The following is a 16,717-nucleotide window of genomic DNA, read 5'->3' as shown; positions in this document are numbered from 1 at the left end:
CTGTGTCGGGTGAGTTCATCGTACAAAGTAAAGTCCAGGGTGAAGAGAAAACTTTTTCCGAATAATGTGCAAGGCCCCTGGCCCTGACCCCTGTAAAAGGCAATTAGCATGCAATTAGCATGCTATAGCATTTGGCATGAGCGGGCTACACTAGGCTATGCTATGCTAGAGGTCTGGGTCCTAGTATTAGCCTTAGCCTAGCCTAGCATTAGCATTTACCTAGCATTGCTAATGCTATTGCCATCACTATCTATTAGCCTTAGTTAAGGTACTAACTATTCTTGGAGGCGGCGGATTGCGATCCGCTACACTCGTATTGGTTCTTGTAAAGAACGAAAGGTCGGTGACTAATTACGCTTCCTCAAGCGCAAAGCTACTCAGCCCCGCTCAGTTGGTGTACAGCTCTATTTTATACCCCGAATTAATGTGTTTTGCGGGGCCTTGTCGAGTTCTGCGCAAACCTGACAAACAAAACCAGGCTTTTTCCAAGTCATCGAAATTATAGAAGAGAAGAATACTAGGGCTATCAGTTGGGTAGTCTGACATACGATCCCCTCTCACTCCACTCTTTATTAAGTTGAGCATATTTGCCGAATGTGGAGAATTTGAAGAATAAATGCCTCAAAATAATATACTTTTTCAAAGCATACAAACTGTGCCTTATCAACAGGGTTCACTGAAGATGTTACGTTGTCATTGACAATACACCCTGCATCAGTGTAGCCCATCTGGGCTGGATTCCGATATGGCTTAAGAATGTCTGCGAGGAAGAAACGGTTTTGTCCGCATCCTTTTTATTGGCTTGACAAACTACTTTAAATTGGAAGAAAAAAATCAAACGATCAAGCAATTTCTTAAATTAAAATCCATACAAAAATTTGCCATATGCAAAAGCGCGGCAACCGCATCACAGGACAATGGCAGGAAGTCGATGGCTTGCTTTAGAGCAGTGGCGGGTGGAGAAGCGGCGCCAGAAGCAGCAGCAGGTGCAGGAGACTACAAAAATGGCTCATTCTGCACACCGGTAAAGTATTCTCGCAATTTTCAAGTACGACAAGAGATGATTAAAGTGTTAATAATCCTTTATAGATCATCTCAAGGATCGCCTTTGCGCTCATTCGTATTATCAAAGCGAAAAAAAACACTTCTGCAGCTGAGTTCGGTTGCAGTTGGCCAAATGTCGTCTGATTTAGCGTCAGTGAGGTCTCTCGAGCTAGAGAAGGACCAAAAGGTGCTGTACACAACACCATTCAAAGCCCGCAGCGAAAAAGGAACAGAAACAAACAAGGAAAAAGCTGACCAAAGCTTAATTTTTGGCGACGTGCTTACGAGTAGGAAGAGACGCAGGAGACGAAGCTATATTTCTCCGAGCCTCAATGCGTCGTGGGGTGGAGCGCAGCGCATCTTGACACCCATGCGTCTTCTTAATTCGGAAAACGATGATGGTGGCCTGGATGGGGATACAGATAGTACGACACCTGAAGTTTTGCTGGGTCCGCGGCGCGTAAGTGTTTTAGCCCAACGGAGAAAGAGCGATGAAAGTGCTGGATCCGAGGCTCTGCCCTTTGCAGAACCTTTGGAATCTTTGGAAGATACACCTGTCCATTCAAGAGAGACTATTTCACAAGGCAGTATGAATTCAGCGTTACACGTTTCCGACATTGCTTTCAGCCATGCCAAGAGGCAACAGAGTCACAAGAAGCACGATTTCATTTCAAACTACGATCCGCAAACAGAAGAAAAAATTCAGCGGCCTTTGAATGATGACGAGATGAGCCCGCGGATAAAGCGCAATCATTCGATACCCGAATATGATATGATGAATTTGGTATCTAAACGAAGCAGCATTGAATTGACGTGTCGTAAAAGCACTTCTAGCCGTTCTTCCCTAGACGATACACGTGTAGGCCAATCTATCAGCGAGCGGTTAGCGAGGAGTTCAAAGTGGAAATTACACGACTTTATTGTGACGAAAAATTTGGGTCAAGGCAAGTTTGGGAATGTGTATCTTGCTAGAGAGAAATGCTCGAACATTACTGTTGCTCTTAAGGTCGGTAAATTATTTTCATGAGTATATTGTTTAGAGCGATCGTTAATCCTTGATATTTGTGCAAAGGTTCTTTTCAAATCGCCACTGACGCGAGATGGCGGAGCAAACAACTTGAAGCGCGAGATCGAAATTCAAGTGCGGCTCCGTCACCCGAACATCCTGCGCCTGTACGGCTACTTCTATGACGACTCATATGTATATCTGGTGCTGGAATACGCACCCTATGGCGAACTCTACAAGGAGTTAGCCAAAGAATCGTACTTTCCAGGCGATGTGGCTGCGCATTATGTGGCTCAAGTTGTAGAAGCCTTACAATACTGTCACAGCTGCAACGTAATACATCGGGACATAAAGGTTACCTACGTCATTACGGCAGCGTATGGATATGCCTGACTAACTCTGTGCATTGATTGCAGCCTGAGAACCTCCTATTAGGATATAACAAGTCCGTCAAACTTGCTGATTTCGGATGGTCGGTACATGCGCCAAAGCCTTACAACCTCCGTAAGACATTCTGCGGGACTCCAGACTATCTGAGTCCCGAAATAGTGATGGGAGAATCGTATGATTATCGAACCGATGCATGGAGCCTTGGTGTGCTAACGTATGAGCTTCTGATTGGCACAACGCCATTTTACTGCAGAAATCAAATGGAGATGTATAAGCGTATCGAGGTCGCTGACTACCACTTTCCGCCAACTCCGTCAATATCTAATGATGCCAAAAACTTTATTGCTGGACTGCTGAAGCGTAAGCCATGCGACCGAATGAGCCTAGAGGATGCAGCAAAACATCCGTGGATCTCAAATCAGTCTCCATTATAAACAGTAATTTTTTAATGGTGTTCAGCAAAACTATTATTCGATTGCTCGCAGCAAAAGATTCTAATTACACTACACGATAATTGCCTGATTTGCATACGACAAGTGCATCGAACTGCAGCTAAGAAGCAACAGGACAATCAGCAAGGATTTTGGCAGCTTTGTAGAAATAACTTACATTCATCAAGACTTCCATGATTTGGTCGATCGTGAGTGATGGAACAGCAAAGCGAAGGTCTGCTAATGAGCACCCAGTAGCACCTTTCGTCTCTAAGTGCCGCAATAAGAATTCTACCAAAGCGTAATAAATCCTTCAGATCCCCATGTATGGCTAGAATTATCGCACAACCTACCGCTCCAATCCTCCGAAGTTTTTGACTTGGATGAGCTTTTGGCAAATTGAAATAATGTTAAGCCACAATTCGCTTCTTCGTCGGCGCTAAAAAACTGGCGATACTGACGCTCTGCCGCGGCTGCTGTATCAACAGTCCCAGCTTCCTCGAAAATTTGCGGTAGCAGTGCTTTCACATCTTCCGCTTCCAAAACGGATTGCAATGTAGCGTATCTGCGAATTGCTGCTACGGTTGTAGAGGTTTTGCCGTTGATTGTGATCCGGTCATTTACGTGTATGAGCGAGTACGGAACGTCGTTAAGTCTAAGGTGAAGGAGCCTCGTGAGGACTTGAGTTCTGAAGCACTCAACCGCACGTACCGAATCTCTAACGACTTGACTCCTTGCTCGATTAGCTGATGGTCCCTCTCTGGAAGTATAAAGAGAAAGTCTGCAGGAGATATATCAGCAGCGTCCGAAGTAGCGGCATCGACAATTTTCTGCTGCCGAGACGTGGTCACAGTCGTAGCATAACCGGACTCCCTGACATAATGATCATTGAGAATCTGCTGTGAAGCAATACTTTCTTGTTTTGAACAAGGTACTTGGTCTCGTCCTTCATTGCTATCACAAACCGGCGGAAATGCGAGCAGCTCATATTGAGTCGGCATAGTATTGCGAAAAATCGTGTAATCGGACTGGTACCTTTCTTTTCAGAACCATAATAAGTACAAAAATGGCTTGACATGTCGACAATACCTACAGATGCATGACCTCGAGCATCCTCAGCATCTCAACATTGTGATCTTTAACCTCATGGATACTGCATTAAAGCTTTGTCAATGTGAGCTTTGATGCTGCAATCAATCACACAACTCACTGTGTTGCATTCATCCAACGCCGATTTTGTGTTAAATTGGATAATGGCAACGGCTCACCGATTGTCCCCACACACTCCATCTGCACACAGGGTGACTGTGAGCATCAATCGTTGCTAAAAATCTGCATGCCCAGCAATGCTGACCAGTGCCCCTAATGCTATTTCAGACCCACTTGAACTTGGCAGAAGCTTCACCTTCAGCAATCCTGAGCCGTCATCTAGAATACCATAGAAGTCACGTTGTGGATGGATGTGACAATGAAAATTCTAACACACACCAAGCTTCAACTGCATTTCATTTCGCTTTACCAAGATCCCTACCACATGAGCGCGGCTTAGAGGGGCATGGCTCACAAGATAAGTATGTTTGTGCGCATTGAACACCACATCCGAGCTGTGGAGCTGCGCGATGCAAAGTCGAAGTGCACAGGGAGAACTCATTGGATTAAACGATAATTTTTGATTGTTACAGATTTCTACAAGCGTATAAAACATTCACTTTACAAAGTAAGAAATATAGCGAGTTTCTATAGTCTAAACACTATGGGAAAGAAGACGAACTGGACGACAACAGAAGACCAGACCCTGTGCCGTGTCTGGCTGACCGCTGGTGATCTGCAGCTACAGGGAGGTGATCAAAAGGCATCCAATTTTTGGAATGTTGTGCGCAAACTCTTTCACCAAGAGATGGAAGCAAGTGTGGAGCGCCCTCTTAATGGGCTAAAAGTCCGCTGGACGCGCATTAACAAGGATTCACAGAAATTTGCGGGTATCTATAACGAGATCCATAGCATGCAATGTAAGATGGAAAAGAAGGATATCGGGGAATCGTGTGACGCTACGATAGCTTCGCTGATGGAACAGCAATGGATTGACGAGGCAAAAGATGCATTTTACCGCTACTATAATGTTAAGTTTACATTTGAGGGCTGTTGGAAGCAATTACGCTACTCCTCGAAGTGGCTCCAGATGTTCGCAAGCTCTATACATCATCCCACGCTTTTGATCAATTCACTGACAGCGTCGACAATGAAAGAGGGGACAGCACAAGGACCGTCCTCGTCCAGCAGCGAGGAGGAGGCCGACGCAAATGATGATAACGTCACCATTACGCCTGCAGCTCCCAACTCTGCTACTATATCAGCTTTACCGTCTTGCTCCAATAGTGCGTCTATATCTTCGGCAGGTGCTGCGGTCGCGGTCGCTGCAATAAGCCAGGCTTCATCACACTCGAGCGCATTTGCCATTCCTCTCAGTCATAAACATCGAGCTGATTTGTCGTCCGATTTATGTACCAGCCAGCAATTGCAAGGACTGACTGTATCATTGTTGGAAGAGCTCAAGCGGCAGAATGACTTAATTGAAGACCAGAACGCTATTGCATTGCTTAAAGTCGACAGCGAGTTGTTGCTGGACGCAGACGCTCAACACTCTTACCAATCGCTTCGAGCTCGTTATTTTAAGAAATCGCGCACACATCATACCTACGATAACAATGCGCGAACCAACACATTAGTCTAACACATGAAGCGCTCTAATGATGCTTAAGTTATCGTCAGCCTAATTTAAATAATAAAAACGCTTTTGCGTCAAATTAAAAAACTTTCCTCTTCGAATATCATACTTGCTTGAAGGTAAAGTTGTTTATATGTTTTGTCAATTTTTGCGAAGTAGACGACATATTTTTGCCCCTAGGTCAAATTGTGAATGTTTTCCATTAAGTATAGTAAATACATAATCTCGATGTCGTATCACTCTATTGGTTACGCGCAAAGATAATTGTTAAAACATCTTTCATTGTCGTTGATACGACATGCCCACTTATACTTTGAATTGTGATAGACTCGCCATGTGCGTCTAGCATTAGTCATGGCGAAATCAACAGGGTGACTAATTAAAAGTTCCTTTTTTAAGCGGAAAATGCGACCTACTGGCGTAAACGAACGTTATGTTGGACACGAATAGTGTTTCTTTTATTACAATGCTCACACTTGTACATGTGCGAAGCAAGCAATAGAGAAATGTTTAAGACAGTACTTTATGCATTACCAGACAGCATCTACAATAGTAACGGTGCTTTACACCGAAGAATCTAGTTTAGCACACTTTCAAGCAGCGTCTGCGTTGCTTCAGCAGCTTCGCGAACATCCGGATCACCTTCAGTTTCCACGGAAGCTAGAGGACGAACAATCTTTAGAGTATTTTCAGTAATTACAGGGTCGTTCAGCATCGGCACGAGAAGCCCAAGAGTACGCAGAGCGCGGAAACGCAAATTCGCTGTCACTGACGAACACTGCTCTAGAACCATCTCAATAATACCTCTCAGTTTATCCATCTTGAGCAAATCGGGAGCAAGAACCTCAACAGCCAACAATCCTGTTAGCCTCCCGTGAAATGTAGACTGAAGGCACACAGATACACGAGGTATGCACTTTTCGGCCACCCACTCACTACCTAACGATTTTCCAAATGAGGGAAGCTTTTCACACACCACTACACGAACTTCATTGACCGCGTCACTCAAAAGATCTAGACATGCATCCGCAAATTCACCGGGTAACTTGGCACCATCTTCACGCTCAGCCCAGGCAGCCACGCAGTGAACATACTTTACTCGTACACGCCATTGATTTGAGGTACGCAGTGCCTCAATTGCTGGAAAAATCATGGCTATTACAGCGTCCGACGAACTGTCGCAGTAACGCGCCATTTCTTCCAAAAGTGATGCGCGCACAGTTGCATGTTGGCTTTCATCTAAAAATTGAGTAAAAATCGGCACCAGCTCATCGTAGTATGCACTGCTGATAAATTGTAGTGAGCGGCCAACAGACTGAGCCAGAGACAGTCTTACAGCCACGGAAACATCAGTTGAAAGCGTATATGTCGCCGGTAATACGCTACGTACAAATTTATTTTGTGCAACAACTAAAGACTCAGACGTTTCGCTGAACAAGACCCCATTGGACTGGATTACTTCTGACGTAGCTGATGCGCTCGATTTAAAAGGATGCGCTCGCTCCACTGCATTATCTCGCAGCGCTTTACCAAGAAAAAAGGAATTCTCAGCGCATGCACGACGAACTTCCACAGTTGGATCACTAACCATTGACACAAAATGATCCACAAAAATGTCTGTGTAATTCACACCAAATGCTCGACAGAATGCAGGTACGGTTCGTGCAGACTCTAACCGCACTTGCCATGAGGAATCCGATGTATACGTGTTCACCAGAGGCACCATCTGGCAATAAAGCAGGCGCAAAGCACGCTCAGCCTCCACCGGCGACATCTGCTGATCTTCGCAGATAAGACGGCGCAAAGTTGTAGCTAGCGTGATACAGCCTTTGACAGCAAAAATCCGAACAATGTCATGGCTATCCGCCGTCGACTTCTCAAGCAGCTGAACGGTCCAGGAAGCCACAGACGGACCGCCCGCTGCAGCTAAATCGCCTATGACAGAGATTACAGCCCGACGTACTAAAGGATTGTCATCGTTGCACATGCGGTCAAGCATACCACGCAGCTGAACTCGTACATCGCCACGAACGTGTGGATAAATCATGGATAGAAGAGCCACGGGAACGATTCTTGCTGTGGGGCTAGAGCTTATGCTGAGCCGTGCAGACATTGGCACAAATAACTTGTCTATGTCAATATCCGTCAATGAAGAAATAAGCATCTTCAAAGCGTTCACCATTACGTCCCAAGTTGCGTGATTCTCAATGATTGATAAGCTTTCTAGCACGTGAAGCACCACGGCAAGCAACAATTCATAACGATGGTGTTTGCTAGCCCCTTCATTATTGAGAGGTTTCTTTGCATTCAGAAACTGCTGCATCTTTGCAGTGCGAACTGCAAGCCATCCCAGAAATTGGATGGTCCGAATAACTGTGCTTTCTCCTTTATCATCGTAATCGTGAATCGAGGCAAACAAATTCAGCAAAAACCGGCGTTCGGCGCACATTTCACCGACACGTTCCTCCTCCAAAATCTCAATATCGTGAAGCAAAGCAATGTCCCACGCTTCGTTTGCTGGAAGTAACCTTTCCAAAGGATTTGCATACTGAGGGTCCATGGTTGGAGGGTGATACTCCTCAGAGCTGAGGTATTGGAATAAGGCCTTAGTCACAATCTTTGGGAATACCAGCACGCCTTGATGCATCTTCATCTGAAAGACACGAAACGACATTCGGTCCTGCTCCGGAATCGGACGTTCAGTCTTCTGTTGACGAATATTCATAGAAAGCTGTCTGCGAAGTGCCTTATACTTGTCGGGCGGGACAATGATGAGTTGCAGCTGTAAGGGACGCGAAGCGGTCTCAATGAGGCGCAAAGTCTCCCTATGTGTAAGATATGTAACGCGCTGGCCGTTTAGACCAACAAGCCAGCTTAAGCGCTTAACATTCGCACGCTCAGCTGCGCCTCCTGATTTGATGTCCACGACTACAGTTCGCTCTAGAATGTTTTCGACCGTGAGACCGAGCGGTCCAGTAGGAATGGACGCAGAATAGGGCATCTTACCGCCCATTACCGTAGAAACAGGCTGTTCTGGATTCCAATCATATCCGATGACTCCACGGAAGTCACTCACAATGCGGTCCTCATTAAGGAAGGTATTCACCGCGCGATCCATACTTAAATCAGAATTGAACAGCAGATCAACCAAAACGTTCAACTCCACTGCTGCTGGACCAGCCACAGCCTCTTTTATGGAATCCACAGCTTGGCAAAGAACTTGAAGACCGTACTTGGGATCAACTGACTCATTCAGAACACTAATTTCGGCATCCGCCAACGCCATAACTACATCGCCATCACTGTCTCGTGCTGGCAAATTTTTCGCGGTAGCAGTTATTTCAGACGCACGGCGAAAACGAAGGGCCGACGGAACAAGAACACACTTAAGAAAAAAAATACGGCAAAAATATCGTTATCAAATAAGGTGTCAGTATATAAAGCAACGACACAACCCACCTCATTTGACAGTTGCTGAACGACTGCAGCACAATTTTCCTCGTTAAGTATTGTTTCACGAAATGAAAGCAATACGTCGGACTTTTGAATACCAGCAAGTGCTGCAGGGCCACCTGGCTGAACTTGCTGCACCACCGCACGCCCAAAAATACTGCCGATTTGCCACCGAAAGTTGCCAGTCGTCATAATCACTTCATACGTATCGGGTCCATACAATGCTTCTTCATCCTGTGCATTACTGACTGGAGGAGCAACCTTCACGCCGTCGACTATCGGCATACACTTACCAACTGGTGATGATAGTGGGTGTAGCGCTTTATCTGACATGAATAACGATGAATTCTGAGGCAGCCCATTTTTTGACTGCGATGTCGTTGGAGCGATTTCATCATCTCCCATTTGCGGCAATACTGCCTTGGCAGAGCTGGTAGGCGATGGCGGAACATCTCCCCCGGTTTCGCGACTCGAGACTGTCGGCAGCTGCGGCGTCTCAACCACGGCAGAAACATCGTCCTCATCGTCGCTTCCTTCATCAAAATCTGTATGTTCATTTTCCGAAAAGTAGATTTCTACTGCCTTGTTCAGATCATTAGCAGTGCGACTGAGAAGACTCAAAATAACGTCACGCTTAACTTCTCCACCCAATAAACCGGCAAGCTCCTCAGCCTGATGCGTCCACTCGGCATTTAGACTTGAAGCCTTCGCTTCCAGTTCCTGTGAATTCGGCGTTTTGGCGGACATGTCAGCCCAAGCCATATCACCCGCGTCTTCGTCGTCTGAGCCTTCCACGTCATTGGTCGTAAAGCAGGCGCTTTCTGACGTCTCTGACTGAAAGAAAAGGTCCACGGCCTTGTTTGGATCGTTTTCCGCCTTCTTAAGAAGCGATAAAATGCGTTCACGTGACACCTCACAAGGCCCAATAATCGCGCGGATCACGTCTACTAACGCGTCCTGCTGCTCCATTGTCAACGGAGATTACCGGTTTGAGCCTCGTGTGAGTCGTTGTCAGTCCAAATCTTGTGATAAAGTAAAAGCGAAAGGCGACGGTCTTTTCCGGCAGGAAATACGTTGCTGTTCAGACGTGGACGGGCGCAAATGTGCGGAATAGGAAGGAGGTACTCCCAATATTAGTAAAACTACAAGTAGGGAGAAGCTCAGTCGTAGGTGTGGTACACACTGAAACTGATCTAGTATAGATCTGACTGCAGAGTAAATACTAATTTTTAAGACGATGACAGAAGAGTTGGCGTGTGTGCTCGTACGTAGCCACTAGAACACCGACAACGAGTGTGCCTGACAATTTTTATTTTTTTGACAGGGAAGAGATTTGCGCTCGATGGTGCAAGGTGCAAAGATCCTGGTAGTGGGTGCTGGTGGCATCGGTTGTGAACTGATCAAAAACTTGGTTCTTAGCGGCTTCGAGGATATCGAGCTAATTGATCTGGACACGATCGACGTGTCAAACCTAAATCGTCAGTTTCTGTTTCGCTCGCGCCATGTGGGAAAATCGAAGGCGCTAGTGGCAAAGGAGATCGCAGAAAGCTTCAATTCGCGTGCCAAGATCATGGCGCACCACGGAAATGTCAAGAACAGCAAGTTCGGCCTGAAGTATTTTGAACAGTTTGCTCTTGTGCTCAATGCACTCGACAATGTCGATGCACGTAAACACGTGAATCGTCTATGCTTGGCAACCAATACGCCGCTCATCGAGAGTGGGACAACGGGGTACCTGGGCCAGGTTTCCGTTATCAAAAAAGGTGAGACGGAGTGCTACGAGTGCACACCTAAGGTTACACAGAAGCAATATCCGATATGTACTATTCGCAGTACCCCCGAAAAAATGGTGCACTGCATTGTGTGGGCGAAAGAGTGCTATAAGCTTCTCTTTGGCAAGATGGAGGACTCCATGTTATGGGAGGACCCGACAAACGAGGAGAAATCGGCTTTTATGGATCTTTGTACTCGTGCACCAGACATGATATTTGATGACATGACAAAATTGGAGGAGTATGCATGCGGAGTATTTCGCGGGCTCTTTGATTTTGAAATTAAGAAAAGGCTCGAAATGAATGTGTATAAGACAACAGCTAAATCTCCGAAGCCGCTGGTGCTAGAGGAAATTGTCGGCCCAAATATCGTACAGGCGATTAAGCTCGATAGCACAGCGGTCGACGATAAGATAGTCTGGAATGACCGCAATGTGTGGAGCGTTGCAGAGTGTGTGGCTCGCTTTGGTTCGTGCATTGTCCGTATCCTTCACAACGAGCAGTCTCGCTCAAATTTAGGTAGCTATGAATTTGACAAGGACGATACTATTGCGATGGAGTTCGTTACTGCAGCTGCAAACTTACGTGCGTCCGTATTCTCAATTGCGATGGAATCACTGTACAGCTGCAAGGGTATTGCAGGCAACATCATTCCTGCAATCGCTACCACAAACGCCATTGTTGCCGGCTTTCAGGTGCTAGAGGCGCTTCGTGTCTTACAGGCGGCGAAGCCTCTCGGAGAATCATGCAAGTACACGCACTGTAACCGCTCGTGGAATGCTCGTGGTGAGCTTCTTCAGCCCAGTAGTTTGGAAAAGCCCAATCCGCAATGCTACGTGTGCTCTAAACACACAGTTGAGCTGGCCGTGGACACGAAACGCATGCTGCTGCGTGACTTGGTTGATTTCGTATTGAAAAAAAAGTTAGGCGTGAATGAACCCACCATTTCGATTGGTGCCAACACTATTTACGAAGAAGGCGAGGATGCAGAGACGAGTTTGGCGGTTAATTTGGATAAAAAGCTTTTCGATCTACCGGGCAAAGGTATTTGTCACGAGACCATCGTGTCTATCGAGGATTTTTCGCAAGACTTCCGCTGCAACATTCGTGTGTTGCACCGCGACGAAGAAACGTTTGGAGAGAACGCGACAGAAGTATTCGCACTAGGCGGCGACATTGCCGAGCTGGCGGCAGATTTAAAAATGGTGGAGGCCAAGCATGCGGTTTATAAGACCTCAGGTTTCAATTCAGAGTGCGACGAGGACCAAATGGTTGCGATGGTAGAGTCAGTGGAGGTCTTAGAGCACAAGCGCAGAAAGGTCGATGGAGGTGAATCGACTACCTGTAAGAAAGCTAAGTCAAGTAATTATATTCGTACTTAGAGGACGATATATAGCTCCACTAATTGAACTCGCCAAAGTAATATTATTAGGGTCCATTTTGATTATAAGAAACCCAACCGCGATCATCGAGACCAACCGCGCCAGCTTGGTGAACTGGGCGGACTACAGCTCAGCCTGTCGAAGAAAATACTTTGAAAGCTGTGATCGATTGTATCGCCGGTTATGGGCAGTACGCTTAGCCAGAAAAACGCTATTTTTGCCGCCGTGGAGGTGGATGCTGCAATCGTTGAGACTCAAGATACTCAGAATTTGAAACAGGCTGTGGAAGACGATCACTCTGACGAGATGGATGCAAGCAACAGAGCCATTCATAGCAGAAAGCGATATCGTGCGCAAGGCGGCGAAGCAGAACCTACTTTGGGCGAGGACGGGGTTTCTTACGAGCCGACACAAGAGAGTGAAAAAAAAGTAGAAAGTACATTGAGAAAAGAGCGCGTGGAAAACGAGAAAGAATTTACAGAAGAGATAGTCCCTGAATTTACTGAAACATTGACCAAAAGACTTCGGCTCCAAACTCAAAAGAAGAAATTGACTTTAAGTGAGGAAGTTCAGGTCACTGGTATTGAGAGGCAGAAAGTAACGAGGAACGAAAAAGCGAAACGTGCTTGGGCAATAGCGCCCCCTCCATCATTATGTTCACCCAGTATTGAAATTGCATTTCCAAAGGATGAAGTGCCAATTGAGCTTTGTCCCTTCTCGAGTGACGAAAGTGTCGAGGAAAAACGACCGAGTTTTTCTTTTCGCAGAAATAATTTTGATGCGCTCAAGACCTTAGCACCTTCTCCTTCTTCATCAACTGCAGCGCTGGAATCTGGAAGGACCTCGTCAAATGTAGCTGCAGTATTAGTGCCAGTGACAGCTGAAGGACCAGCAAGTATAGCACCTCGTAGTATGGGAAAGCGGAAACGTAGAAAGAGATTGAGTTACTCAGCTCCAAGAAATAAATTGGCGACTAAATCCAAGCACGAGGAGACCAGTGTTTCTACTTTATTTGCATCTGAGAAGATTAGCATTGAAGCGAACGGCTATACTAACTTTTATGGAGTCGAAGTTGACTCTGACAGAAGTGCCTCAGCATCAACAACAGCATACCCAGATACTGATGCTTCGCATCTATACCCGTCGACTTTTAAAGGCGAATCATGGCAATGGCGGGATGCCGACGCATACTTCGACCCTCTTATGCAGTCTGAATTGGATAACTTGGTTCGGTGGCGTAAAGAAAACGCGGACTATCTTGCAGAATACTCAAGTGCATGGTGCGGCATGTCAGAAATAGAGAGTAAGCGTGCAGTATCAGATTTGATACTTGCAGATGCTTCAAAGAGGCCTAAGGAAAATGTGGATATTATAGTTCGACGAGGGCGCCACTACCGTGATGCATGGGAAGAAGAAGATTTTTTCGCTCAAAAAAGGCGTGATTTTATGGAGGAAGGACCTTCTGATAAAGGCCAAGAGATTGCAGTGAAATCGAATCGTAAAGGATCCATATATCCATCAAGCTTATCGCTTGGATCCCATCGCGATTTAGTTTATGGCTACGACGACGACTTATTCGAAGATTTTAGGCTTCGCCTCGAGGGTTGTGTGAATCTCTTTCAGTTGTCGAAACAAAATGAAGAATCGGGTAATGAATATAGTTCGGACAGAAGTGCAAACAAATTTAATGTTGACGAGAGCATCCTACCTAGTTATCCTCTCTGTCAGTTTCATCCAGCATCACTAGGACTTTGGAAACTCCGGAAGAATCAAATGCCTGATTTTAAAGTGGTCCACCCTGCATCGCTTAACCGTGAACATGTCTCGACGCGCAGGAAAGAAGAGATGAAACGGCACCTCCAACTGCAACACGAATTTCAGGTTCACCAAGCGAATCAGTCAGCTGACTTGATCAGCAAGGATAATGAGGGTACCGGAGACTCCACGCATGATTGGCGTTGTGGTGTTTTGAACAGCGAAGTTACTGGCAATCTTCCATCTTTCGGGAACATAGTGGAGAAGGATGAAATTTTGGAAGTGTTGACTGCCTCTATCACAAAGCTTATACCGTTGTCAATTCAAAACTGGCAAATAGCGCAGCGTGTGTATGAAAGAGCAGCATGCAGTATCCAATGTGCACCAATTCTAGAAAGTGAAGCTGCTGCTGCACGAGAGCTAGAAAATATGCTCTTACGGTTGTCTTCATCCGCCGACTTTAATGCAAATACTCTATCTGGCGTTGGTCCTGATTCTTTCATCGGCCCTGCTCGACCACTGCGAACACTACAGAGTTGCAGCTCTCTGCATGATTTGATTGCTTATAGTGTACGCCGTGATATTGGAGATAACTGCTCGTTGGCTGTGGCTGCTTCGGTAGAGTTTGCATCAAGACTAAGAGTGGGTGACGTTGTGGATGTTCTTGACCGAAACGCTTGCTGGAATTACGGCGAAGTCGTGGAAATTTATCTGGAAGAAAAACAGAAGTTTGCGAAGTTTCTGCTACTTCGACTTTCATTGTGGTCTGAGGACACCGTGGAATGGATCGCAGCTAGTGAAGGTCGCATATTGCCGCAGGGCGTCGCAACTGGCCAGAAAATTTATTCAGTGGGCCCAACTCGGGCTCATCGAGTTCGTATTCGTTACGATCAATGTCTTGCCAAAGAATTGGAGCAAACCTACCCGCAGCGGCAGACAAAGCAAGCAAATGCAGCTTCTCAAGTACTGGCGCAATGGCATAATAACGGTGTGGTGGGATTCTCGGGCGAGCAAAAAAGCAGACGTAAACGTCTTACCAAATCTGCTGCATCGACGTCGACACTTTAGCCTCACCAGGGAAACAGTATGATGCAAGACAGAAAGGCATGTTTGCCGGTCACTGACCGGATTTGTGAGGATGTGTCTGCAGACTGGGTTACAATGAAGTCTTACTTAGCGAGAGTGTGCCATAATTTCAGAGCTCGCGAAGTCCCTATTTTATAAAGCCAATTGATTGAAAACAGCTTACAAGTCGGTAGGAGCTGCTGCAATCAGACGTCTTAAGGAATACCAAAAGGTAGCGCATACGATCTCGTTGAGGCAAAACAATTCTATTCTGCTCGCAAGGTTGCAACAGCGTCATGATATTTCGATCGATCTGAAAGCGTTTCATGCTGCAGTAACAAAGCTATGCGATTCCTCAAAAAGACCTTTCCATGCAACCACTTCATGAAACGTACGGCAATTTCTCAACATAAGCACATTAGCACATGTCTAACTATTAAAAACGGCCCATCTTAGCATCATTTAAATGTCAACAGACTGAAAAACACCTACTGATGATACAAATTGAGACCCGTCTTCCAAAACTTGTACTACTAAGCAACTCTGGACTGTTTGATTTAAAAATTTGTCATTCTCGGGCGCGTGAACATTTAAAGCACAGATTGTATAGCAACTCTTTCTCAGTATAAAATTATGATCGAATAGTTTCGTGGTATTATTGTGTAATAAGTATAACTAGCTATCGCTGTCACCGCATCAGGTTTCAACCAAACTATGATGTAATCTATTATGCTGATATTATCAATGATGAGATAAGGAGCAACTAGATACTCGATGCTAAAGTGCGTTCCTAAATACTATGATTCTGGGATTGTTTTATAAGACTAACAAATTTGACTGTATCGTATTATTCGTGAAAATGACTCACCATGCTTGCTAATGATGCATGGAGCAGAATTTTTCTAGCAAAAAGAACTTATGATGGTAGCGGTACAGCAGCGCAGGAGGCATGCGGATTGTATATGCAATTATCCAGTGGATCCTTGTGGAAAGTTGGGCCATCAAAATTGTTCTTTCCTGTACAATTATAGTGTAAAAAATCTGGCCTTAGAGAAAAGGCGTGTTTATAACCCTACTGATCGTTTGACAATTCAATTCAGGGTAAATTACCCATTGTGTGGTGCGTTATTCAACTTAAATGCTTAGTTGCGTTGTTTGAGCCAACAGTTTTGGAAGCCTTCCCTAGTGCGTTTCTAGTTAAACAATGCACGGTCACGTGACTAAAAAGTTAATAAACTACAACGTCAAACCTTGCGGCAATGTTAAGAGCACCTGAACTGCGTCAAAGATAGGACACCAGATTGTTATTATTGCAAATAGAAATGACAATGCTAGAACAAGAAAAATTTAATTACATATTAACTTTTCACTTTGGGTTTTAACATCAAATCAACAGAAAAACTAGCCAAGCGCTGCCCGAGTTGCGAGCAGTAAGTGCATGTAAGGTCTCAACCAGTGTGACTCGCAGTTCTAGTTTGCACCATTACCCAATTTAGTTTGTCTTGTATAAAAACACTTCCTATGCGTTTTATTTGAACTTAGATTCAAGCTAGATGAAGTGCTTTATCCTGCTTGTAGTAGCGCTGAAATTGCCACTGCTTCGGTTCGCAATATATTTCTTGTTAGAAGAACAGCTTTCAGCACACGTTGCGCGATCGAATCTCCGGACCATAGGACGACGTGATTGCGCACAT

At 45.4% G+C, this 16,717-nt stretch overlaps 8 protein-coding genes across 8 annotated transcripts; 4 read left to right on the top strand and 4 right to left on the bottom strand.

Annotated features, from left to right (window-relative positions):
* Positions 1 to 404: 404 nt before the first annotated feature.
* On the bottom strand, positions 405 to 728 carry PHALS_09012 (uncharacterized protein; the record flags this gene model as incomplete). The annotated part of the gene is made up of 3 exons (XM_024724464.1): positions 405 to 451; positions 519 to 567; positions 636 to 728. 3 exons carry the CDS (start codon positions 726 to 728, stop codon positions 405 to 407), a joined length of 189 nt encoding a protein of 62 aa, XP_024575339.1.
* A 189-nt stretch (positions 729 to 917) lies between these two features.
* On the top strand, positions 918 to 2,874 carry PHALS_09011 (aur protein kinase; the record flags this gene model as incomplete). Its single annotated transcript, XM_024724463.1, has 4 exons — positions 918 to 1,024; positions 1,090 to 2,050; positions 2,117 to 2,404; positions 2,467 to 2,874. 4 exons carry the CDS (start codon positions 918 to 920, stop codon positions 2,872 to 2,874), a joined length of 1,764 nt encoding a protein of 587 aa, XP_024575338.1.
* A 64-nt stretch (positions 2,875 to 2,938) lies between these two features.
* PHALS_09010 (PUA-like domain) lies at positions 2,939 to 3,872 on the bottom strand (the record flags this gene model as incomplete). The annotated part of the gene is made up of 4 exons (XM_024724462.1): positions 2,939 to 2,992; positions 3,050 to 3,162; positions 3,225 to 3,526; positions 3,583 to 3,872. 4 exons carry the CDS (start codon positions 3,870 to 3,872, stop codon positions 2,939 to 2,941), a joined length of 759 nt encoding a protein of 252 aa, XP_024575337.1.
* Positions 3,873 to 4,624: 752 nt separating this feature from the next.
* Positions 4,625 to 5,602, top strand: PHALS_09009 (uncharacterized protein; the record flags this gene model as incomplete). Its single annotated transcript, XM_024724461.1, has 1 exon — positions 4,625 to 5,602. The coding sequence occupies one exon, from the start codon at positions 4,625 to 4,627 to the stop codon at positions 5,600 to 5,602; it is 978 nt and encodes a 325-aa protein (XP_024575336.1).
* Positions 5,603 to 6,173: 571 nt separating this feature from the next.
* On the bottom strand, positions 6,174 to 10,018 carry PHALS_09008 (Protein phosphatase 2A regulatory subunit A and related proteins; the record flags this gene model as incomplete). The annotated part of the gene is made up of 2 exons (XM_024724460.1): positions 6,174 to 8,981; positions 9,056 to 10,018. 2 exons carry the CDS (start codon positions 10,016 to 10,018, stop codon positions 6,174 to 6,176), a joined length of 3,771 nt encoding a protein of 1,256 aa, XP_024575335.1.
* Positions 10,019 to 10,286: 268 nt separating this feature from the next.
* Positions 10,287 to 12,203, top strand: PHALS_09007 (sumo-activating enzyme subunit 2-like; the record flags this gene model as incomplete). Its single annotated transcript, XM_024724459.1, has 2 exons — positions 10,287 to 10,313; positions 10,374 to 12,203. 2 exons carry the CDS (start codon positions 10,287 to 10,289, stop codon positions 12,201 to 12,203), a joined length of 1,857 nt encoding a protein of 618 aa, XP_024575334.1.
* Positions 12,204 to 12,386: 183 nt separating this feature from the next.
* Positions 12,387 to 15,026, top strand: PHALS_09006 (uncharacterized protein; the record flags this gene model as incomplete). The annotated part of the gene is made up of 1 exon (XM_024724457.1): positions 12,387 to 15,026. The coding sequence occupies one exon, from the start codon at positions 12,387 to 12,389 to the stop codon at positions 15,024 to 15,026; it is 2,640 nt and encodes an 879-aa protein (XP_024575333.1).
* Positions 15,026 to 15,522, bottom strand: PHALS_15349 (uncharacterized protein). The gene has a single exon (XM_024724456.2). The coding sequence runs from the start codon at positions 15,349 to 15,351 to the stop codon at positions 15,172 to 15,174; it is 180 nt and encodes a 59-aa protein (XP_024575332.1). The 5' UTR covers positions 15,352 to 15,522; the 3' UTR covers positions 15,026 to 15,171.
* Positions 15,523 to 16,717: the final 1,195 nt, after the last annotated feature.

This window comes from Plasmopara halstedii (assembly GCF_900000015.1).
Source record: "Plasmopara halstedii genome assembly, contig: Scaffold_323, whole genome shotgun sequence".
NCBI lineage: Eukaryota > Oomycota > Peronosporomycetes > Peronosporales > Peronosporaceae > Plasmopara > Plasmopara halstedii.
Note: the sequence above shows the minus strand (reverse complement) of the source record. Positions and strands in the feature narration are given on the sequence as shown.